Below are 26,167 nucleotides of genomic sequence, written 5' to 3' on the forward strand. Positions count from 1 at the left end.
GATTTAATGGTTCGGGTGGTCAGGTGACCTGCTGGTTGATTGCGTGTCGTTGTACCCCAACCGCATGGATCATTGCTCATACTATCAAACACTGGTTTGTCCGGCGTCTGGGGGTAAACATCTCGAAAATATATCAAGCAATGAAACTGAAACCTGACATGCTTGCTCTCACTAATGATGACACCTAAATAAGTTCAAGTGGTTCGAATCCGATTTTCAAAATGGCTACCATGGAGCAATGTTGAACACGCATTCTTTGCCAGTTATTCGACCCGTGAAGATCCGGGGTAGAATATGTCTTCAACAACCCATGCTTCCCGTTAAAAGCGGCTATGCTTGTCGTATGAGGCGACTAACGGGATCGGGTGGTCAGGCTCGCTGACATGGTTGATGCATTTCATCGAATCCCAATTGCGTGGATCGATGCTCATGATGTCAATCACTGGATTGTCTGGTCGAGACTCGATTATTTACAGACCGCCGTCATATAGCTGGAATATTGCTGAGTGCGGCGTTAAACAACAGACAAACAACAGACAAACAAACAAATCTCCTTCAAAGATTACAATTGTTGTCCCTGGCGTAACCAAATTGAACTACCTCCAGAGAATGATAAAACGTTCCAATATTATATGTATGAACAAATAATATCTTAATCATACACTTGCATTGGTCCAAGGCGTAGTCGAACTTGAGGCAGGACCCGCTTTTAAACACTTTACATTACACACAGTACATACAGTATGCATTGTATACGTGGATCGTGATATAATGAAACAGCCACGTGCTTGACACCATTGTGAACACAGCGACATAAGATGTATATATGATCAATAGTCCCCTGCCTAAGAAACCCAACCGACACTTACATTTATTTAACAAAAGCCCAATATGTGGGACACAGCCTGCAGGAACGTGACAAACGCATCTGAATGTGCAACGTGTTTTCACTCGGTTCCCTGAACGGCAGCTACTCCATTGAGCGACATGTGTCTTTGTTTTGCATCAATCGTGCGTTGAATACGCACTCAGTGTACTTTTATTTTCTAAAACTGTGACATAAGTACAGAGCGTATATATATATATATATATATGTTATGGGAACATGGCCGCCTCGATTTTTGGGCGTTGTAAAACGCCGACAGCGATCAGTAAACAGGCTAATGCCCACGTGTTGCTATATTTGTACGCGGTTGGGAGGTAAACCTGTTGTAAAGTTACATTTTCTCTGCTTTGTACAAGGATGTTAGATGAGTCTGGCTGACCCGGATACCTGCTGCCCGAGTTGCAGGGGAGCGAGCTAGTTTGAAGGTATGTAATAATAACATTATCAGTCTCCTCATCCCGTCAACAATGTCGGCGTCCGTACATTCATATACGTTGTGGTAGTAGGTGTAGTAGAGGTGGTCCATGTCGACAACACTCCAGCAGTCCTATCAACGGTATAGTGATGTATAAGTGTGTTAAAACACACATATTCATTCACCGGTTAATGGTATCTCAAATGTCACTGTAACATTGATTTACACAATAGGCTTCATGCATAGTGCACATTCATAGTGCACCCTTTCCTCACAAACTGGCGTGTTCTCAGAAATAGCAAGACTTGATCAAGCTCTATTGTATTATAATGCGATTCGCTTCCAAGTGTTCCAAATTATAGAAATTGTATTTTCAACTCTTTCACAAATCAAATATTTTATATTGACGAGATTCACATAGTATAACCTATTTTTAACGAAACCAAACAAGACATATCTCAAGTCTAGCGGCTCGGATTCCACTCGGAGATTTCAGGGTGTGAGTAAAACCATGTATATAGACTCTAAGTGTCTCGTTAAAAGCACACAGCCTTCAGCGCACGGAGGTAAGTATGTGAGAACAAGGGATCCCGTTAGCCCGGGGACCTCGCTGTCAGACAGTTACTGTTAGAAATGTCTACACATACAGAAAATCTCACCCTCATGTCTTTTGATATAACATCTATCAGCACGATTCGACACGAGTGCAAGGCTTTCTGAGAGGTTTTTAACTTTTTTGACGAGTATTGATATATTTGATATCAAAGGACACGAGGGTGATATTATATATATCATCCAACATCTTTTTTTCAACTTTGTTTAGCTTTCAAAGCGCTCATTGGTTATGAAACCCTTTGATTTGAGGATAATGAAGTGATGTGATGTGAAGTGAAGTGATGTGATGTGATGTGATGATGTGATGTGATGTTACGTAGTGATAATGAGTGAGTGAGTGAGTGAGTGAGTATGGTTTTACGCCGCTTTTAGCAATATTCCAGCAATATCACGGCGGGGGACACCAGAAATGGGCTTCACACATTGTACCCATGTCGGGAATCGAACCCGGGTCTTCGGCGTGACGAGCGAACGCTTTAACCATTAGGCTACCCGACCGCCCCTAGTGATAATGAAGTTGTGAGATGAGGTTTTATGTGAATGATGTGATGTCATGTGAAGTGAATTGGGGTTTAACGTCGCCTCCCAGATTACTGCACCATATTTCAGCCAATTAATGCCGAGTATCAGGCAGGGTAACATCAAGTACCATCTTTTCACGGCTCATGGTATGCCGCGGCTCTGTTGCGGACGCTCTACCACTAGACCACGGAGGCGGTCGATATGATATGTGATATGATAGCTGAATAATCAAGTACGTCAATATCACCATGTTTGTCTTTTTATATTCTATAATTTTATTACGTATGTCAATCCTATTTAGGAATTGACCGTCACTTTGTGTGAGTTCATTGGAGAATGAACCTTCATAGAGTGAGTGCCAAACTGTATAATTACACAACAACAATAATTGTCTTTCACACATAACATTAATTACAATGTATATACCCAGACTGGAACTAGTCAGTGTTAGCATATCCCCGTGAAAATCCAGGCAGAGAATAAACAAACAAACAGTGGGAGCATATCCCTGTGAAGATCTGGGCAGATAATAAACAACAAACAGTGGGAGCATATCCTCGTGAAGATCCGGACAGAGAATAAACAACAAACAGCGGGAGCATATCCCTGTGAAGATCTGGACAGATAATAAACAACAAACATTGGGAGCATATCCCCGTGAAGATCCGGGCAGAGAAAAAAACAACAGAAGGAGCATATCCCCGTGAAGATCCAGGCAAAGAATATAAACAAACAAACAGTGGAAGCATATCCCTGTGAAGATCTGGGCAGATAATAAACAACAAACAGTGGGAGCATATCCCCGTGAAGATCCGGGCAGAGAAAAAAACAACAGAAGGAGCATATCCCCGTGAAGATCCAGGCAAAGAATATAAACAAACAAACAGTGGGAGCATATCCCCGTGAAGATCTGGGCAGATAATAAACAAACAAACAGTGGAAGCTTATCCCCGTGAAGATCTGGACAGAGAATAAACAACAAACAGTGGGAGCATATCCCCGTGAAGATCCGGACAGAGAATAAAAAAAACAACAGTGGGAGCATATCCCCGTGAAGATCCGGGCAGAGAACAAACAGTGGGAGCATATCCCCGTGAAGATCCAGGCAGAAAATAAACAAACAAACAAACAGTGGAAGCATATCCCAGTGAAAATCCGGGCAGAACATAAACAACAAACAGTGGGAGCATATCTCTGTGAAGATCTGGGCAGATAATAAACAACAAACAGTGGGAGCATATTCCCGTGAAGATCTGGACAGAGAATAAACAACAAACAGTGGGAGCATATCCCCGTGAAGATCTGGGCAGAGAATAAACAACAAACAGTGGGAGCATATCCCCGTGAAGATCTGGGCAGATAATAAACAAACAAACAGTGGAAGCATATCCCCGTGAAGATCTGGACAGAGAATAAACAACAAACAGTGGGAGCATATCCCCGTGAAGATCCGGACAGAGAATAAAAAAACCCAGTGGGATCATATCCCCGTGAAGATCCAGGCAGAAAATAAACAAACAAACAAACAGTGGAAGCATATCCCAGTGAATATCCGGGCAGAGAATAAACAACAAACAGTGGGAGCATATCCCCGTGAAGGTCTGGGCAGAGAATAAACAGTTGAAGCATATCCCCGTGAAGATCCAGGCAGAAAATAAACAAACAAACAGTGGAAGCATATCCCCGTGAAGATCCGGGCAGAGAATAAATAACAAACAGTGGGAGCATATCCCCGTGAAGATCTGGACAGAGAATAAACAAACAGTAGGAGCATATCCCCGTGAAGGTCTGGGCAGAGAATAAACAAACAAACAGTGGGAGCATATCCCCGTGAGGATCCGGGCAGAGAATAAACAACAAACAGTGGGAGCATATCCCCGTGAAGATCCGGGCAGAGAATAAACAACAAACAGTGGGAGCATATCCCTGTGAAGATCCGGGCAGAGAATAAACAACAAACGGTTGGAGCATATCCCTGTGAAGATCCGGGCAGAGAACAAACAAACAAACAGTGGGAGCATATCCCCGTGAAGATCTGGACAGAGAACAAACAAACAAACAGCGGGAGCATATCCCCGTGAAGATCCGGGCAGAGAACAAACAACAAACAGTGGGAGCATATCCCTGTGAAGATCCGGGCAGAGAATAAACAACAAACGGTTGGAGCATATCCCTGTGAAGATCCGGGCAGAGAACAAACAACAAACAGCGGGAGCATATCCCCGTGAAGATCCGGGCAGAGAATAAACAAAAAACAAACAGTGGGAGCAGAGGCTCCCCATAGCCACATTCTTTAAACTATCATCTCTCTCAGGGAATACTGTTAAAGCGGCATAAAAACCCAACTCACTCACTCTGACCACTTGGTGAATAAAATAAGCTGATGTTGCAACGAACACGCTGACTATGACTACGGCCTGTACTTGAAAACTGGGAAAGTTAGTATTTCATAGCGCGTTATTTATTATCAATAGATAATTCCAGTAAGTAATGTAGTCACAGGTAATTTATCACAGCTTAATATCCAAGATCGGCTCGTCTATTTGTGCCTGCCCTATGTACGGGTCAGGTAACAAAACACCATAGGTATGAAGCATGGCTCAGAACAGAGCGGATCTGTGGGTTGGCTGAAACAAGTGATAGAAATATATATCTGTTCTGGGATAAAAACAATTTGTCCCCAGCTTTTGCAAACAAAACATAAATTGTTATCTGGATATGCTGGGTGTTTGCAAAAAGAATGTTATGGGTGAAGACGTGTTTGGTTCCTCCTTGAGGGCAGATACTTGTGTATCAGTGAAGAGTTTTCTTAATTTATATGGGTCGGAGAACTTTTTCGATGTGGGGAAACCAAATCCGGAAAGTGAGCGAGCTTGTTTTAACACCGTGTTGGTCAGTATTTCAGGTACGGCGAATCCATGTTAAACTGCGGGACGGTATATCTCAGTGTTTCGATGTGAGGAAACCAGATTCAGAAAGTGAGCGAGCTTGTTTTAACACCGAGCTGGTCAGTATTTTAGGTACGGCGAGTCCATGTTAAACTGCCTGGATCAATGCTCATGATATCAATCACTGGATTGTCTGGTCCTGACTCGATTAATGACAGACCGTCGTCTCATAGCTGGAATATTGCAGAGTGCGGCGTTAAAAACAAACAAAACAAAACTTTAACGCGATGTTAAACCCATTTCACCTCACCTCACCTCACCTCACCTCACCTCACCTCACCTCACCTCACGGTTTTAAGTAAAATCATTCGGATGATTAAATGTCAAGATTAACTTTCATGGACAAGTGCCCCTTTAACTACATGGAGAGGACCCAAGTTGTAATCGCCCGGATGTCGGTGGCTGGTTTATCGGTGGAGTCTACTATCGCCTACAGTGCACTTTTCCTACAGTCACTTCGCCTACAGAAATTGTAGCATGGTGTGGTAGTTTGCCTGCACTAATAATTATACATCCCTAACTGACAAATGGATTAGTCCACGCACTATCTCGTTACAGGTTAAAAATTTCAAACAAAGATACTGTAACAACATATCAAGATAAAACTTGCAACTCTCTTGACGGGAAATGTAAGCCCTGGGAGAAGGGAGAGTAGGGAGGGCGAAGCCCGACCTAATTTCCCGAACTCCCAGGGCTGTTTGAACATATGTTTCAGGGCATAGAAGTGATGCCGTACGTACGTATAAACGTACTTCAGACTAGCAAAGGAGGACCCTGTCGGACATCATTGCAAAAAAGAGGAAGCAGGATGTAAGCTCTGAGCCGACGCCGATTGTAACTGAAACGTCTAAGCCCGAGACTTCCCCCGAAAAAGATGAAATTGACATTGGTCGTCGTTTTGTACTCAATTTCACTTTTCATTAAACCTACTTCATAAGTGTTGCTTTCATTAATTTGAACTTTGAGGCATTTGGGAAACGAGGTTTGTCCCTAGGCCCATCTGCACAACGCGATTTTAGTGCTAAAACTATTTTAAACTATTTAACTTGGGAAACTCAACCATTAGCACTAAAATCGCTTTGCGCATCTGAAGCCAGATCTTGCCGGCGGAATGCCCAGGTCTTACCAGCAGAATGCCGGTAAGATCCGGGCATTCTGCCGGTGGGACTTGTGGGAACGATAGCGGAGTTTACCTCCGCAAAGAAGAGACTGTCTGAACAATGGAGTGACGTCATCAAAGGTTTATAAGAACAGGACGAAGAATGAAAATGTGTACTGGAGGTGTGTGAACAGATCTTGCAGTGGCAAGTGCACCACAGTCCGAGACTACGTTCGCGGAACGTCAGAACACAACCATCCACTTAGTGATGACCGAGCAGTGAGATTTGTCAACGCCATAAGGAAGAGGGCCAGGCAAGAGACAACACCTATGCATGGATGGGTGGATGACGGTGCCCGGTTCCCACCTCGACTGTGTATATACCATGCGACACAAGGACCCCGTACAAACAACAACCTAGAAGGTTTCCACTCCAGAATCGGCAAGTCCCTCCAGCACAAGCATCCAAACATCTTCAGATTTATCGAACTGATCCAGAAGGTAGAAATTTCAGAGAGAGCGAAACTGACAATGAAATAACATTTGAATAAAAAATTGTGAAATCTACCCAGCTTGTTACATGGGTGATACCATTTTACTTAATCAAGGGTACAGGGTACTAATTACTGATGCAACCAGCCATAACGAGTGTTGTTTTAACGGGTCTGCGTTTTGGCAGGTCTACGTTTTGGGAAGATACCCTCTGATCTTGTTATGTTGTTACAATGTATTTACCTGAGTATCTCACATGAGAAGAGAGAAGAGAGAAGCCAGCAAATAATTAACAATAAAGTATAATATCAGTAACATCATTTAATTAACCTGCCCTACCAAGGTCCTTGACTCAGGTTGACCTGCCCGACACATGGAACACAACAACAGATGTCCCTCTCCGACACATGGAACACAACAACAGATGTCCCTCTCCGACAAGTCCAAGATGCCTGGTTGGATGCCATGGACCACGCTCCCAACATCCCTCAAGCCATCCCCTTCAACGATTACATGGTGACCATATGGGCGGATGACGACGGCCGGTTCAAGCCAGCAATTTGGAACCACGGTGACAACACAGGTCCAAGGACAAACAATCATCTAGGAGGGTGGCACAGTCACCTCAACAAGACGGTCCATCCTAACATCTTCGCCTTGATCCGAGTGTTGCAGCAACTGGAGAAGACCGAGAGAAAAACTGGTACAGTTCCAACGTGGTGCGCGCCCCCTCCTCGCAAACGAATCTATGTTGAACTTGACCAGAGACTGCAGAGAAAGATCAGCTATCAAATGGACAGAAAAGCCCCCTTGAATTCCTTGATGCTGCTGGTCACATCATTAAGCTTGATTGACTGAAAGACATGATCAATGGAGAGGGACAAGTTTTTAATGTGCTATTGTAATGAGTGAGACATTTAATCAATATTTATTATTTTCTGACGCAGTGATGTGCTATTTTAATGAGTGAGTTAATCTTGTTTCAAAGCAAAGTATATATAAAATTGTTATCACTTATCAAGGGTTATTTCTCAGTCTCTCATAGTGGGAGAGTCCATTCATACTGAAGGTAATGGGAGCTCATTAGTGACACCCACTGGTGCATAACATTGTTTTGATAAGACTGTAGGCAAAGTGCACTCCAGGCGATAGTAGACCTAACCGGTTTATCGGGGTCGGGATTAACGAGTTATCACTGTAGACCTTTCTGAATAAAATACACAAAATAATGTTTTATTGCTTGATGAACTCTTTCTGAAAGTATTTGTTTTATTCAACCGCACGTGTCTTCACTCCTGAGCAGTGAAGCGGATGTCCCGACTCACACAGACACTCGACTGTTGTTAAATGGACCAGTATATCAATTTGATAAAGGTGAGGTGAAATTGGGTTTAACGTCGCGTCCAAGATTATTGCACTTATATAGATGTGTGTGTGTGTGTGTGTTTGTGTGGCTGCTTGTACTAGTCCGAACTGATGCCGATTTATAGTGCTAGCTCATTGAGATACCATGCCGCAGTTTAACATGAATACCCCACTGACTGACTCCGAGCCGACCAGTCCTTGTTTGAGCCCCTTAATGCCGAGCGCCAAACAGGATAACAACAAGTACCATCCTTTAACGTCTTTTGGTATGACGCGGCCGGGGATCGAACCCTGGACCTTCCGCTCTCCGGGCGGACGCTCTACCACAAGACCACGGCGGCGGTTCAATCTGATAAAATAAAACAATAACATGAAATATAGTGCTGACGTGTTCAAGTTTCTACGTCGGAGCACTGACATTGTTAGCAAACAGGTTCTCGACAAACAAGTCAATATATTCAGTACATTCTAAGAGAATGTCAATTTCGCATCATACAAAACTGATTTGTCAAGTAACTTTCATTATCAGGTCACCTCCTCCGATAAGGAAACTAAAACATCTCGTGATAGTCAATATCTCAGTTGGCCATATACAACCATAGCAAGACAGTAGGCACGCCCCGTAGTCTACCAATAAACATAATTGACCCTCTTACCCAAATTTATTAACATTATTTAGCCTTGTTCTCCCTGCCGCCAGCAGTGATGCATGCAGGGGGCCGCTGGTCTATTCCTGTCCAGCTCAACACGAGTCGTGTACATAACATCAGTGTAACGACATTCCCATACAACATACACATTGCACGTGTTGTCAATTTCACCCCAAAGCTTGTACAGTAAGAAGGGAGTCCGCGCTGGCCTGGTCTGACTCGCAGGCAGGAGGAATATGGTAAATATAGCATGGCCTTCTTATTTCAATCAACTAGTGCAGTTCGGCGAGATGTATTGATTTTGGTGGCATGTAAAAAGGCAACGTTTCGGAGCACGTATATGTCTCACAGATAGTCATGTAGAAGTGTAGTTGAAGCCGGAGATGGGTGTAATTCATCACAGTTTCTTACAATTGACGTCTCCAACAGGCTGCATTGATACCGATATAAATATACAACAGTAGTTGAGGGCCAACCATTTTTTGTCCTGGAGGCTGGGGTATCTTTGGAAACAATCTGCTCCCTAAAATCCCAGCATCCCACCTATTAGTGTGTCATACGATATGTGTTTGACAACCCATCTGTCAGTACATTATTACAATATGTGTTTGGCAACGAAGCTGTCAGTGTATTATTATTATGATATTATGATTGTTTGGCAATCCGCTTGTCAGTACAGTATTACGATATTTTTGGCAACCAAAATGTCAGTGTATTATTACGATATTTCTTTGGCAGCCAAGATGTCTGTGTATTAAGACGATATTTCTTTGGCAACCAAGATGTCAGTGTATTATTACGATATTTCTTTGGTAATCTGGATGTCAGTGTATTAAGACGATATATATCTTTGGCAGCCAAGATGTCTGTGTATTATTACGATTTTTTGTTTGGCAAACGAGATGTAGGTGTATTATTACAATATTTGTTTGGCAAACGAGATGTTAATGTATTATCACGATATTTGTTTGGCAACCAAAATGTCACTGTATTATTACAATATTTGTAGGGCAACCAAAATGTCAGTGTATAATTACATTATTTGTTTGGCAACCAAGATGTCAGTGTATTATTACGATATTTCTTTGGTAATCTGGATGTCAGTGTATTAAGACGATATTTGTTTGGCAAACGAGATGTAGGTGTATTATTACAATATTTGTTTGGCAAACGAGATGTTAATGTATTATCACGATATTTGTTTGGCAACCAAAATGTCACTGTATTATTACAATATTTGTTTGGCAACCAAGATGTCAGTGTATTATTACGATATAGGTTTGGCAAACGAGATGTCAATGTATTATCACGATATTTGTTTGGCAACCAAGATGTCAGTGTAATATTATGATATTTCTTTGGTAATCTGGATGTCAGTGTATTAAGACGATATTTTTGGAAACCAAAATGTCAGTGTATTATTACATTATTTGTTTGGCAATCAAAATGTCAGTGTATTATTACGATATAAGTTTGGCAAACGAGATGTCAATGTATTATCACGATATTTGTTTGGCAACCAAAATGTCACTGTATTATTACAATATTTTTTTGGCAACCAAAATGTCAGTGTATTATTACATTATTTGTTTGGCAACCAAGATGTCAGTGTATTATTACATTATTTGTTTGGCAACCAAGATGTCAGTGTATTATTACGATATTTCTTTGGTATTCTGGATGTATGTGTATTATTACGATATTTGTTTGGCAAACGAGATGTCAATGTATTATCACGATATTTGTTTGGCAACCAAAATGTCACTGTATTATTACAATATTTGTTTGACAACCAAAATGTCAGTATATCATTACGATAATTTGTTTGGGCAACCAAGCTGTCTGAAATAATACCGTATTTTTCAACGGTGTTTGTATGTTTGTCGCTGAAGGTATATATGCATATACTATATATCACTACATTATATATATTTCCGTGTCTGCATCACAGTTGAATCCTGATGTGAACTCTATTTAAGCTGGAACCAAACATACTGGCCAACAAATCCCACCAGCCTACTCTACTCCTTGAGCTGTTCCTCAACTCAGATGTGGCCGAGCTGTCTATTCAATTACTGTCTGTTGTTACGATTTTACTCAAATATTGAATAAATTTTGAATGCGTGAAATACTGAAAACACAACAAGATGATATAATTCAATAATTACATTCACAGAACCGATCAATACCAGTTACAATGTCACAATAGAGATCATAATACAGAACACTGCCAGTGACATCAAAAGTAATATTTGCACTTGGCCATTTTTTCGATCTGCGCCGCCGCATCTTGAATGACCTTGAGAGCTGATCGATACATTCTGCCAATACAATTAATCATTTGGCATAGAAAGTCAGGTGAGAATTAGGTCGTTATATTCAATACATACAAATCGTACGGTCTTTTGTAACGAATTGAGTTTTCAAACAAGGGACCGGAGTGAGTGAGTGAGTTTGGTTTAGCGCAGTATTGAACAGTATTCCAGTTACAGTAAACTACGGTTATAACGAACTCAAAGGGACCACTAATTTTAGTTCGTTATAACCGTAGTTCGTTATAAGCATATACACAGCATATATACATGTACATGAAATGGACCGGAGCAAAAAGCAGTTCGTTATATCCGCCAGTTTGTTATAAGCGCGTTCGTTATAAACGTAGTTTACTGTATATCACAAATGTTGGAGGAGCGCCCGAAGTCATGCAGATCTTAGACGTTTTTCCACCTTGGTGAAACCCCCGCAGAGGGGTATGGTGCTGACAAATCAAGGCTGTGGGATTCGAACTCACGCTCATATTGTCCTGGCAGCCTTTAGACGCGTTCCAATTCAGTCAAGAAGTATGAAGTAGGGGCACGGATGTCGTAGTGGTTCATGGCGGTGCTGTTCGCTGTACGTCTGGAGACGTTCAAACGGATTCATATACGTTAATCATTAACTCAACGAATCCAATGTCGATAACAGTTGTCTGGTCTGTGTAGAATTCAAGTTGTAATCCTTTCCCAGTATACCTACAGTAAAGCAAATTTCTCAAGTTCCGGACGGGGACATTTCGTTCACACCTCAGAACGCGCTGCAATGAAGCTCTTGTCTGTTTCGCGGTTATCCTTGCTATATAACGACAGTGATTGACAACATGAGCATCGATCCATGCAATTGGAATACGATGACATGCATCAACCAAGTCACCCGATCCCGTTAGTCGCCTTTTACGGCACGCATGTAGAGCTTTGTGACATGTCTTTAGCGAGCTAATTAATGTGCGTATATTTACGAAATAACAAGGCGGGACGTGCCATTTTGACCCCGATAATTATTGCAACACCCGGGGTTAACATTGGAAACCATCCTCAACAAGCCCCCGGGTTTGCTACTATTGCTGGAATATTGCTAAAGCGGCGTAAAACCATACTCATTCACTCACTTAAAATAAGATGTTTAAGGCGTAATTTCTTTCACTGAAGTAACTTTAGAAACTGCGTATGCGTGTTTGAGTGAAATGACAGCAGCCATATTTGTCTACCTGACACCCCCTTTGAAAAGCAGACATTGCATCGCTGTAAAAATAGTTCTTGATAGATTACCTCATTTGCATATTTTTCGTATCCTTTTCTTCGCAGAGCGTGGTTTCGATCCACGTACCTCTTGGTTATTATTAATTTACATTTTTTTTATTATTCCATTTCCCATCATATTTTATATGTCGTGAGTTTTGAGTGAGTGAGTTTGGTTTTATGCCGCTTTTAACAGTATTCCAGTTATATCCCGGCGTGTCAGCTTAATGTGGGAGGAAAGCTCCAAGTGATGCAGGTCTCAGACGTTTACCACTTCGGTGAAACCAACGAGCACAGGTATGGTGCTGACAAACTCTGCACAGCGAATCGCGGCGCCTTAGAAGACTGGGCCACCCGTGCCCCCTATTTTATATGTCAATGTCATACATAGAGTATGCATGGATTTATTGTGACATTATTGGCATGTTTGTATAACATAGTTTCTTCGTATCATGACACTAAGTTTATCGCATCGATAACACTATTAAATATTCTGTGCAGTTCATAGATATTTTGGTGATGTTATATTTTTATTCATTGACCCAAAGCATTGAAATGGAATTTGACCTTCCTAAACATGTGCACACAAAACTTGAACTGGGAAGGACTTGTTTGATTTGGTGTGAAATACGCCTCTTTCTTCATTACATATGTTTCATGTAGACATGTGTGTTCTGTTTTTTATCCTGGCATCATTTCCAGATCTGTTTCAGTCACTGACATTTCTGGTCGATGGGGTTTTGGCTAAAGTGTTTGCTCGTCATGCTGAAGAACCGGCTTCGATACCTTTCTATAACAACGAGTGAAGACCATTATTTGGGCCCTGCCCATGGATAGGACTAAAATGATGTTATAGCGGCCTAAACATCAACTCACTCTTTAAAGCACATAATCATGGGCCCTTTTACCTGACCTGATGTAGTTGCTTATCAAAATTGCTTGTTGCATGTTTGTTTGTTGTTTGACGCTGCACTCAGCAATAATCCAGCTATATGACGTCGGTCTGTAATTAATCGAGTAAGCCAGGGATTGACATCATGAGCATCGATCTACGCAACTGCGACACGATGATAGGCATCAACAAAATCAGCGAGCCTGACCACCTAATCCCGTTAGTCTTCTGACAAGCATGGGTTGCTGAAGACCAACTTTAACTCGGGCTTATCAACTTGGAATAGAGTTAAAACGCTCAACTGAATATAATTATCACTTAATTTACCCACGAGTCGAGCGTGGTGGATTCATCGATTGTGATGCATTTATCCACAGAGCTCCAGATAAGCTTTTGGTGTTGTGGGTATTTTACCCATGTATTTTAAAATCATTGGGTATCAGTAATTCTATCTGGGTATTCAAATTTCTGTTACCCACTAGTTTTTAACACATGTGGGTATTTAAGTTAAATATTTAAACACTATTCATCTAGTCCCTGCAAACTGGTGTCGTGTGGGTTCGAGAGCTTCACAGGACTCAAAAATACCACGATACTTCCACAAGAAAGTGTGATGGCAAATGATCATGATGTAACTGTCATCGTGGAGTTTGGCAAGGTTGACGGAATGCCCGTTTATAATTTCAAAATAAGTTGCTGATTTGCTAATCGAATACGCAGGGTTACTTCACAATATTTTGATGATACGCACAAGTTTTATTTTTGTAGTGTATCTGTAATGTTCGTTGCGTATTTGATACGCTTGGATTTTATTTTAATGCGTCTTTCTGCATTTCTGATGAGTATTTCACACAGATACGCAGCTTATCTGGAGCTCTGTATCCATATCGGTTTGTTTTCAGGTCGCTGTCAACTCTCACCTGACATCATGACCACCCGGAAGAAGGGCCACGAGCGGTCAAGTCGATATGGTCTTCCGCTACCGGAAGTGTGCCATCTTACTCTGGACAAGACAACGATTCAGGATCGAGCTGTCTTTATAATCGGCGACGTCCATGGTTGCTACGATGAGCTCAGAGAGTTGATGGACAAAGCTCGGACGTTAGAGGACACAGTGTTGTTTGTGTTTGTTGGGGATCTAGTAAACAGGGGCCCCAAGTCTAAGGAGGTGGTCAAAATTCTCCGAAGAACAGACTGCTACTCCGTCCGGGGAAATCACGAGGAGACAACTCTGCGTGAATATGCCCGGCTTTTAAAAGATCCCGGATACGATTTACCGGAACGATACCAATACATCCGGAAATTTGATGAAGGGGATTTAGATTTTTTACGACGTCTTCCGTACACTATATGCATTCCTTCTTTACAGGCGATTATTGTCCATGCGGGTCTTGAACCAGGGTTTGTTCTCGAGGAACAGTGTTTGACGGCCATGACCCATATGAGGAGTTTGGTTCAGGGAGGGGATATCGACCCTACCCTTACCCCATCGAACAAGATCTCCGAGGGAGTGCCGTGGGCTTCGTTGTGGAAGGGACCAGGACATGTATATTATGGTCATGATAAGAAGAGGGGCTACGTGGAATATGAGTTCGCAACGGGTTTAGACACAGGGTGTGTGAATGGTGAACACCTGACCGGTATGTTTATTAATGGATGTTGTAAAACATTGACTGTACCTGCCCGGAAACAATATTGGGTGGACACGCCGTAAATGTGGGCTAGGGTGGATACCGATTTGTGATGGTAGGGGTGTGACCTGGCTGGAGAGAGTTTGGGGTCGTGTGGACGGTATGTGGCTGTCATACTATCAGAGTAGTAGCATACGATACTAAACGTGGCAGGTGGGATAATACTACCATATCAGAGGGGTAGGGTGTGACGTTTATTGGGAAGAGGTGGGTCAGGGGTAGGGTGTGACGTTTATTAGGAAGAGGTGGGTCAGGGGTCGGGGCACTATCGTTGAGGGGTAGGGTGTGAAGTTTATTGGGAAGAGGTGGGTCAGGGGTAGGGTGTGTCGTTTATTGGGAAGTGGTGGGTCGGGGATCTGGGCACATCGTTGAGGGGTAGGGTGTGACGTTTATTGGGGAGAGGTGGGTCAGGGGTAGGGTGTGACGTTTATTGGGAAGAGGTGGGTCAGGGGTAGGGTGTGACGTTTATTGGGAAGAGGTGGGTCAGGGGTAGGGTGTGACGTTTATTTGGAAGAGGTGGGTCGGGGATCTGGGCACATCGTTGAGGGGAAGGGTGTGACGTTTATTGCGAAGAGGTTGGTCAGGGGTCGGGGCACTATCGTTGAGGGGTAGGGTGTGACGTTTATTGGGAAGAGGTGGGTCAGGGGTAGGGTGTGACGTTTATTGGGGAGAAGTGGGTCAGGGGTCGCGGCACTATCGTTGAGGGGTAGGGTGTGACGTTTATTGGGGAGAGTTTGGTCAGGGGTCGGGGCACTATCGTTGAGGGGTAGGGTGTGACGTTTATTGGGGAGAGTTTGGTCAGGGGTCGGGGCACTATCGTTGAGGGGTAGGGTGTGACGTTTATTGGGGAGAAGTGGGTCAGGGGTCGCGGCACTATCGTTGAGGGGTAGGGTGTGACGTTTATTGGGAAGAGGTAGGTCAGGGGTCGGGGCACTATCGTTGAGGGGTAGGGTGTGACGTTTATTGGGAAGAGGTGGGTCAGGGGTAGGGTGTGACGTTTATTGGGAAGAGGTAGGTCAGGGGTCGGGGCACTATCGTTGAGGGGTAGGGTGTGACGTTTATTGGGGAGAGTTTGGTCAGGGGTCGGGGCACTATCGTTGAGGGGTAGGGTGTGACGTTTATTGGGAAGAGGTGGGTCTGGGGTAGGGTGTGACGTTTATTGGGAAGAGGTAGGTCAGGGGTCGGGGCACTATCGTTGAGGGGTAGGGTGTGACGTTTATTGGGGAGAGTTTGGTCAGGGGTCGGGGCACTATCGTTGAGGGGTAGGGTGTGACGTTTATTGGGAAGAGGTGGGTCAGGGGTCGCGGCACTATCGTTGAGGGGTAGGGTGTGACGTTTATTGGGAAGAGTTTGGTCAGGGGTCGGGGCACTATCGTTGAGGGGTAGGGTGTGATGTTTTTTTTGGAAGAGGTGGGTCAGGAATGGGGTCACTTTTGTTGAGGGGGAGGATGTGACGTTTATTGGGAATGTTGGGTCGGGGGTAGGGTCACTTTTATTGAGGGGTAGATTAAGACGTTTATTGGGAAGGGGTGGGTCAGGGGTTTGGTCACCTTTGTTGGGGGGGGGGGGGGGGGATGTGACGTTTATTGGGAAGAGTTGGGTCGGGGGGGGGGGTCACTTTTGTTGAGGAGTAGGATGTGATATTTCTGGAATGTTGCTTACCACGGCGTAAACCTTACTGACCCATTACGGTTAGGATGGAGATATGTATTTAACTGACCACAACTGGCTGGAATTGTACTTCCCCTCTAGATATGTGTTACCTTGGTCAGCATGGAGGGTGCTAGTGCTACGTTTTACTCCAGCGGGCGGTTTGTAAACATGTCAGAGTAATATCTACTAGGGCTGGGACGAGTCCAAATTTACTACCCGCTATTACCCGACCCTACCCGGGAACCCGCTACAGGTCTCAAGAGTTTGGTGCAAAATGTCCGATTGGAAATAGTTTGAGCGTAGCCCTGGTAAAATGTATTTAAATATTTGTATAAAACGATCTGGTCATGCATACTCTGAAGATGATTAAAGTTTAATTTTATTCAAAACTATAAAGGTCAGAAGCAATGGTGCATAGTCAGAAAGAAATGCGAACATTAGTGACTTGTAGTGTAACCATAGAGTTCTGGATATTTTTTATGATTAAACAATATATCACGTAACTAACCACGGGTCCGGGTAGTCCTGTGGGTACCCAGGTCCTACATTGGCCACCCGACCCGAGTACCCGAGTCACCCGTCCCAGCCCTAATATCTACCATCTAAAGGAAGTATGTCACAGATGTGAACATGAGCAGGCGGTTAGTAGACATGTGATTGGTAAATATACTTTATATATATTTGAATTATGACACAGCTGCGTAAACCAACCACGGCTCTAGATGAAATCATATACTAGTATATGTAGTATACTAGTCTTGTCATATTTCCACTGTCCATGTATGTAGTGCATACATATTATGCATGCAAATACAATGTTTATTAACAAATATTCACAACGAGTTTTTACAAGAAAGTTGTTTTTTATTGTTATTCGTTATATTTGTTCAGAAACGTTAGTATATTAGGTTATTGTCCAGCAATGTCTTCCACTTTTTTTAGTTCAGCCAAGAATATCAAAATGTGAAAAAAATTCCACTCAGGGTCTGTGTTTCACATGACCGATATATGCATCAGGTTAAACAGTTATGGAAAATTCCTCATCAGTCACAATGGTACCGCATCCGTCTAACTGTGCCACCCGATGAAATATCATTTCAAAGAGAAGGTGCTCCGTGGTTTATTGGTTTGAAATGTATTCTACCTTCAGCATTCATTAAACAATCAAGACAATTTTATTTAAAAAAACATTCAGCAAATATGTGAAAAGTTAACTTGACACACGAGTTTGGAAGACAGAAAGAAGAGAAAAACACGCTTCATATTGAGGTTGAGTCAAAACTCTAACGTCTCTATAAAAAAAACCCACACGCGATGAAACTTTCCTTTTCATAAACCCAGAGGTTTTGACGCAAGCCTCAATACAGTAACTCGTTGAAAAAGAAATTTACATGTGACAAAACATTTTGTGATATTTACAGCTGACCTATTGTTTCTAATAGCATTCTTGGCCGCTGTTGTTTAATATGCAATACTTTATTAAATATATTGTTTTGTTATTTTACAACTCAAATATACTGTAGACTTGTAGATTTTACAATGCATGTGCATCATCGAATACAGCATGTCGATGGAAAGAAGATTTGTTACCCCAAAGATCATTTGCATCGTTGATTTCCCATTGTATTACATTGTTATGATAAATACCCTGGACCCATTCGAACCTTTAGGTGCGCTTCCTCCAATATTTTCCCGTCGTAATGCAGACTGAGCAAAGGTTTCTGTTATATTATGTGATGATATAAATTACGTATTTATTTGAATTGACATAAAACAACGGCAAATAAAAGTGTATCAAACATGTTTATTTCAGGGTTGTTATATCCATGTACGTGCACATATACCAATATCTAAACAACAAACAATACTTACTTATATAGACCGCCTATATGGTCTAATGGTAGAGCGTTCGCCCGGAGAGCGGAAGGTCCGGGGTTCGATCCCCGACAGCGTCATACCAAAAGACGTTAAAAGATGGTACTTGTTACCCTGTCTGGCGCACGGCATTAAGGGGCTAAAACAAGGACTGGTCGGCTCGGAGTCAGTATACTGTGTCTGAGGTGGGGTATTCATGTTAAACTGCGGCATGGTATCTCAGTGAGCTAGCACTATAAATCGGCATCAGTCCGGACTAGTACAAGCAGCCACACACATACATACACGTGCATGCACGTCGCTATATAAGTGCAATAATCTTGGACGCGACGTTAAACCCCATTTCACCTCACCTCACCTCACTTACAACTTCATGTTCCACAACGACTATATAACATTGTCAACAGGGACCCATGGAGAGGGTTAGAATAGGCCCCAGCAATCTGTGCTCGTCGTAAGAGGTGACTCGGAAGGTTAGGCTCCCTGACTTGTTGACTGCATGTCATCGTTTCCCGACGGGATTGCGAGGTCCAGTGGCCGCAAAGCGATTTTAGCGCTCTGACTCTCGGAGTGAGTGAGTGAGTGAGTGAGTGAGTGAGTTGGGTTTAACGCCGCTTTTAACAGTATTCCAGTTATATCGCGGCGTGTCAGCTTAATGTGGGAGGAAAGCCCGAAGTGATGCAGGTCTCAGACGTTTACCACTTCGGTGAAACCCACGAGCACGGGTATGGTGCTGACAAACCTAGAAACATAATCGGGGCGAACCGGGATTCGAACCCACAATCATAGGTTTCTGGCGTGCCCAAGGGACGCAACTCTGCACAGCGAATCGCGGCGCCTTAGACGACTGGGCCAACCGTGCCCCCTCTGACTCTCGGAAGTCTACGTTATAGATAGAAGTTATGTAGTCAGTGGCCATAAGGTCGCTTTGTGTGCAGGAACTTCACCCAGTTACGTGCACGCTGAATCACATATACAGCTGGAATATTGCCAGACGCAGCGCGAAACAAACTGTTGAGGATATTGATTCTAGGTGCACAATTGGTTTAAGAAAAAAAGGTTTCCTGCAGAAAGCGAATCACTTCATGGGATTATATAACGTGTTTCAATCATATCTAAAATTATCATCATTGTGCAAGCATGGACACTTAACCTATATTTAGGGTCCATGGTGCGAGTGAGCCAATGAACGTTTACGTGAGTAGATTTATAAATACCGCAAACGAAACCGAACAGGTAGTGGGTGTTGTCATTTCTATATCCTGTGACGTATAAGGAAGTACTTTAATAGCCTCGTATCAAATACCTCCACACGGCCAGGCATTTCAAACCATGTACCGTCACAAACATACAGGTCCCCACCAAAAGGTGTTCACTCCCCCGGGGGACCAACGGAGAAAGGTGGACGGGTCATCGGACGGTCCGTACAGTGCCATTGCTCACCTGACCATTCACTTGGGGTCCAACAAATATGTCGGGACCGGGTTTCTGTTTAAGAGGGAGGCGATCGGGAAGGAACGCTTCGTTGTGTTGACTGCCGGACACAATCTATACGATCACAACTTTAAACGTCATGCCGATGCGGTCGTCGTTCGTTTCGGTCGAAATGGGACTTTCAATACAGGAGAGATCATCAAGTATGCAGACGCTTTCAGGGTACCGTCTCGGTCCATTCAGGACCACGAAGAAGAGTACGATTTTGGAATGATCCTGTTGGATATTTCGACTGACCCTATTCCTCACGAATATGCATTCGAGCCAATGGTGTATGCTGACGATGACTCCGTCTTTGCCCAGGTCTTCATGAGTGGGTATCCACGTCGACCCAGAGACGGGAAGGACGGCATGCCAGGTTTTCCCCGCGGCACCCAGTGGGAACTGGAGGTCAACTTGGAGGAGATGACCGATTACCACTTTCTATACAAGGACGCAACCACTCCTGGGAACAGCGGCTCTCCCGTCTATTGGAAAATACCGATTCTCAACAAATATGTCGCCTTGGGGATCCATGTCACAGGAGGAGATTTCACGGGGTGAGTAACGAGAATATTTCAAGGTTCGTCAGCACCCGTGGGTTTCACCAAACATACACAATTCCTGTAAAGCAAGATCATATAGATGCTATTGTCACGGAATCACATATTTAGATTGGTTCTATGTGCAACTGTTATTCAGTACGTCTAGTCACAAACTTCCTATTGCAAAAGGACGTTGGTATAACCAATAGCATACAACACGTATTCAACTGATTTGTCTCCTTTGCACATGGTTGAGATGAGATAAAGACCTGGAGAGAATTTGTCTGCCATTCACAACCATATTTCTGCATCATCTCAAAACTGAAGTGAATTTTAGAATATGATACAAAGTAAAATGCTCAGAGGAGCACCCACAAACTTAATGTCAAATGACCCCAAAGTCTCTTAAATTGTCAACAGATTGGTCTGTGTATGTGTGTGGTAGTGTTTGTGTGGCTTGAGTGTGTATGTGTGGTGTGTATGTGTGTGTAAGTGTGTTTGCGTGCGTGCGTGCGTGCGTGCGTGTGTTTGTGTGTGTGTGTGTGTGTGTGTGTGTGTGTGTGTGTGTGTGTGTGTGTGTGTGTGTGTGTGTGTCTGGTGTGTATATGTGTATACGTGTGTGTCAGTGTATGTGTGTGCTTGTTTGGGTGTTCTGTGTATGCATATGTGTGTGTAAGTATGTGGGTACATATGTGTATGTATGTATGCATCTGTGTGAGTCTGTGTGTGTATGTGTTAATAATTAAATTTTCGTTGTGTCCATTGATATTCCTGCATTCTGATTAGCTGAATTGGTCACGTGTTATTGCATTCATTTCCCAACGAATGTAAAAAACTAAGCCACGCCACCGAGACGGACTACTTTTGTTACTACGGAATGTAGGGGAATCCCAAAATAACATTCAAGGGAATTCCCTTTCTGCTTAAGAGTATCAATAGTCATGCACGGGACATTTAGCGAAATTCACGCATATTCATTATCCAAACAACCCTTTGAGACCGAAGGCCGTGAAGGAATGAAACAGCAAACGTGAAGGCTCGCTCGCCTGTTTTTCCCCGCTCGACTCGGTTCCACAACTTTCATGTCTTCGGGTGTCATTTCTAACTAGAGATCCAGCATTTTTCCAACTGAGTCATTCCGTTCTCAGGGAACTAATGTTTGAATCTGGCGCCTTCTCCCGCACATATTTATTCCGGTTCGTTTCAGTCTGACTGTTGCATTTCTTCTCGCCTCTTGCCTTGATTGATTGGGGGCACGGGTGGCCCAGTCGTCTAAGGCGCCGCGATTCGCTGTGCAGAGTTGCGTCCCTTGGGCGCGCCAGAAACCTATGATTGTGGGTTCGAATCCCGGTTCGCCCCGATTATGTTTCTTGATTTGTCAGCACCATACCCGTGCTCGTGGGTTTCACCGAAGTGGTAAACGTCTTGGACCTGAATTACTTCGGGCTTTCCTCCCACATTAAGCTGACACGTCGTGATATAACTGGAATACTGTTAAAAGCGGCGTTAAACCCAACTCACTCACTCACTCTTGCCTTGATTGACAGGTCTTATCAACATTGTTTTGTTCCTACTCTCCGTTGATTGGCTGCTTACTTTGTAGGCGTGTCAAGTTGTGCGCATAAATTAAACAATCACCTGATTCATTTCACGCTAGAGTATGTATTCCTACACCTGGAATGTTTATCAATGTCGTCATTTTTGTCGGCTTTGATATATAAACCTGTTTTTGGTTAAACTATTGCAGATAAAACATGTTTTCGTTGTCGAATTTAAATATAAGCATTGACTGTGTATATTTTTCGGTTCATTGAGGTATGTAAATGTGTAAACTTTTGTGGGAATTGGCTACGCGGATTCATACAGTTTGCACATCGGTATTTCGATTCATATCTCAATGAACCGAGAAACATACACAGTCAATCCTTAAATACATTGGAAATTCATATCTGCAGATTCAATGCGGCCACACGTATCACCATGGAAACCTTGACTGAATACATCGACGTCTGGCTTGATTTCGACGACGACGACTGGGTCTACTACCCCTGGGTTGACACCTCTTGGCTCGACGTGGACGACAGTGAGCGACGCAAGACATGGGAGAAAGGGCTGCCTCCAAATGAACTTGCGTCAAGGGCGGAGCGCTTGGGGTGTCCGGCCTTTAACACGGGTGGGGCCATAAAAACACACGTCATGCCCAAAGCGGAATGGTTCAACCTGTTTAGTTACGATTCTGGTCTCCTAGATTCTCCTAGAAGTTATGGAATGTGGATCAGGTGGAGTCATGCAAAATGTATGCAGTGAGTCTAAGGCCTTGACCTCAACGAAAAATTTGACCTTTGGTAGATCACTACAAAAACATATATCACCTGGATGTTTCAAAGATTTGAAAGATGTTTCAATTTTTTCAACTGCTTGGCATCGAAGTTAATGCATTATTCTTTATATTTCACCTGGGCGTTATACCCTCTTCGTTGTTCTAAAAACGATTTTTTTCAAATTCAGATTACCATAGCTTCAGCATTCAAATCTATTTTAGTCAAGGTTTATATCGTTGAACATAGCAATTTGTTCCTTATCCGATAACAAGTATTCCTTTTAGTTGAGACAACATTGAGGTAGCGATTCCCACGAACACATTATCACTTTGTTGCAATCCATCACAACCCTTTGAATTTGAGATTGATGCCACAGAGGTAGCCGGTATGGCGAACCTGCAGGCGATGATTTTTGGGATATGATACCTGGAGATTTATATTATCAATACTCGTTAGTATCAAAACTGGTCGCCTAGTCATGCTGACAAAGTTGAATATGAATGTGAATATTATTAATAGTTAAAAAGCATGTGACATTTTAGAGTAGTCCTGGTGGGGCCTTAGGTGAGCAGTTCGTGACTCACATATATGAACACAGAGCAATCATCACGTTGTGGAACTGGACCACGTTCACTATTAAAGTAAGAGGGTCCTTTGCGGCCCAAGGATCTGTTTATTTGAGAAGTTCGCAAAACCATCGTGACGAAAATGATCAAATGTGTTTCAATAAAAGAGAATCGAACTTGCATGGGTTTTTTTACGAGCTCATAGTAATATTTTCTCTTAACGTTCAGTTTGCTTTTACTAATGTTATCCATTCGAATGAACGTGATCATGTCAGAAGAAAACATATTCCGAAGTGTTCAGCAATTTGAACATGTCTGATAATTTTCATACCAATATTTAATGATTTCCGTAACTTAAATATCCGTCATTTTCATTTGGCCAAAGTTATCCCTCCATTATCCTACCTCCTGCTTTCAAAAGAGTGCATGTTCCCTCACAAATGATAATGGTAAGATTAGCATTGGCAACATATTAGTATTATCTTCTTGTTTATTATTTTCTTTGTTGTTTTTATTTACATTATGAATTCAAACCTCATCCATGTTTTTACACTGAAACGTATTATATATTATACAAAATTGTTTTGTGCGTTATTTTCTTCCATATATAACCCCATTTACTTGATTACTGTTTTCATCTAAATTATCAATTCAAACCTCATCCATATCTTTACATTGAAAAGCATTATATAAAACAGCAACATTGTTTTGTGTGCTGTGTTCTTCCATATATAACCCCATTTGCTTTTGTTTTTGAGGTCGGGCTGTGCTAATTACTTGATTTTTTGTGTCTTAGTTTGTGTTACACTACAGGTAACTCATGTTCGCATTTCCTTCTGACTATAATATGTTTGAATAAACAAAAAACTTTTGTCGACTTCAGTGTTCGCATGACCAGATCGTTTAATACGTGTATCTAAATACATTTTGCCAGGGGTATGGTCAGACTAGATATTCATGTGATAAATTACTTTGGAAAAACTCTTTTGGAAATGTGTTCAATTCTGAACATACATATTGTGAATGGAAGATTTGGAACTGACTATCAAATCGGTGACTGAACTTTTTTTGGGCATTTATCTATTTGAGGGTGTAGTGTGATAGATTATGGTTTAGTATCGAGTGACATGTTCCCCGATAATGATGAATGTCTCTGTAAAAAACATGGACGGTGCCATTATGTAAATGCGTTCAGGAGAAACTAGAGCTAACTCCTACCTTTTAAAGTAAAACAAAGTTTGCAATGAATACAGATAACTGTGTGGAATCAAGAAGGACCAGTTTGCATAATGTAAAAGGAGTGACCTAGAAAATGCAGCAGCGGTAGACTGTCCTTTCTGGGACATCATAAAGCGTGTGTCTAGACGACCGCAACGACCCACCCCTATTGATATACAACACTGGGGGACTCGTCGCTGAATTCTGAACCAATGGATATTCAGGAAAATCTTGGTGAGGTGGAGGACATAGTGACAGGTCATGGTTATGTGCAAGAACTGACAATTGACATATTAGAATCCACAATCACCAGATCCGAACTTTTTGAAAGCATCAGTGCTTGACAACATAATAAATCAGCTGGCTTGACGACATCTATGGAAGCCATTGTACAAACATGGTTTGTGTACTAAAATGGGTAAAATGTGACAATCCTTGTACAGTTATGTAAAGGCTTGTGTTCGTTCAAACAACAGAGTATCTGGTATATTTGTTGCTTTGTGGTTGTACGGCAAGGGTGTATGCTTTATGCTTTTGTTTCAGATTTTTCATAAACGAATTGGTTACAAAATGGAACATAATTGTCGTTTTGGTGTTACGTTACATCCGGAATTTATTTATATTTTTCTACTTCTATTTGCGGGAGACCTTATTGTGTTTGGCAATACTGTCAACAACGTACAAATGGAGCTGAATATCTTGCATGATGACTATTGTTAATGGGTAATACCAGTCAATCTATAGTTGTTTTTTAAAAATAGAGGAGGTTTAACTTTATGAAAAAATGGTATTATGATGGAAATGCTTATGAAATAATTACTGGATACAGTTATCTTGCCTGTATTTTAGCAATAGATTACTGAGGTCGAATGCTTAAATAATATTCCAAATGAGGCAAGAAAGGTGTTCATGGTCCTGTTAATTAGTATACATTCCTTGAAACCATACTCGCCTCACTTTTACCTAAACTGGTCGTTATTTACAGGTTTTATTTATGGGTCATAACTGACGATTGTGTTAAATCTTGGTACAAAGGTGTATCTAGGGACACTATACAATATATGAAAACAGAAAGGGCATCTGCAGAGCTTATTAATCGATATTCAGAGATTTCGTTCAAATTTGGTATTTAGATACAACGTATTTCAGGACTCAACCGAATAGGTTTTCTTACCATCATGGCAATATAACCGCGGCATCTGATTGGTCGAAATTTAGTTGTTCGATTTTGTTGAAAGGGATATTTAGATATATTTTTGCACACAAAGCACATATTATTACAATACAAACGGAATGGAGTCCTCTGATTGGTCGAAATTTGGATAGTTAACCCTATTTAAGACTATTTTACCATACTAATAAGTGCTCTTTATGAAACTAGGTGTGG

The 26,167-nt window shown here is 42.3% G+C and overlaps 2 protein-coding genes across 3 annotated transcripts; both read left to right on the forward strand.

Moving 5' to 3' along the window:
- Window positions 1-1,083: 1,083 nt before the first annotated feature.
- On the forward strand, window positions 1,084-16,620 carry LOC124138679 (bis(5'-nucleosyl)-tetraphosphatase PrpE [asymmetrical]-like). Of its 2 annotated transcripts, none has more exons than XM_048396236.1 (2): window positions 1,084-1,311; window positions 14,341-16,620. In XM_048396236.1, the coding sequence occupies exon 2, from the start codon at window positions 14,367-14,369 to the stop codon at window positions 15,150-15,152; it is 786 nt and encodes a 261-aa protein (XP_048252193.1). In that variant the 5' UTR covers window positions 1,084-1,311; window positions 14,341-14,366; the 3' UTR covers window positions 15,153-16,620. The 2 variants fall into 2 exon arrangements, with proteins under 2 accessions (XP_048252193.1, XP_048252194.1); XM_048396237.1 differs by lacking the exon at window positions 1,084-1,311 and adding an exon at window positions 8,699-9,231.
- A 3,059-nt stretch (window positions 16,621-19,679) lies between these two features.
- Window positions 19,680-25,254, forward strand: LOC124138678. The gene is made up of 2 exons (XM_046505445.2): window positions 19,680-20,690; window positions 22,631-25,254. The coding sequence occupies exons 1-2, from the start codon at window positions 19,990-19,992 to the stop codon at window positions 22,980-22,982; spliced, it is 1,053 nt and encodes a 350-aa protein (XP_046361401.2). The 5' UTR covers window positions 19,680-19,989; the 3' UTR covers window positions 22,983-25,254.
- The last annotated feature ends 913 nt before the right edge of the window (window positions 25,255-26,167 follow it).

Source organism: Haliotis rufescens, unplaced genomic scaffold (genome assembly GCF_023055435.1).
Source record: "Haliotis rufescens isolate VD_foot unplaced genomic scaffold, xgHalRufe1.0.p SCAF_15, whole genome shotgun sequence".
NCBI classification, from domain to species: Eukaryota; Metazoa; Mollusca; class Gastropoda; order Lepetellida; family Haliotidae; genus Haliotis; species Haliotis rufescens.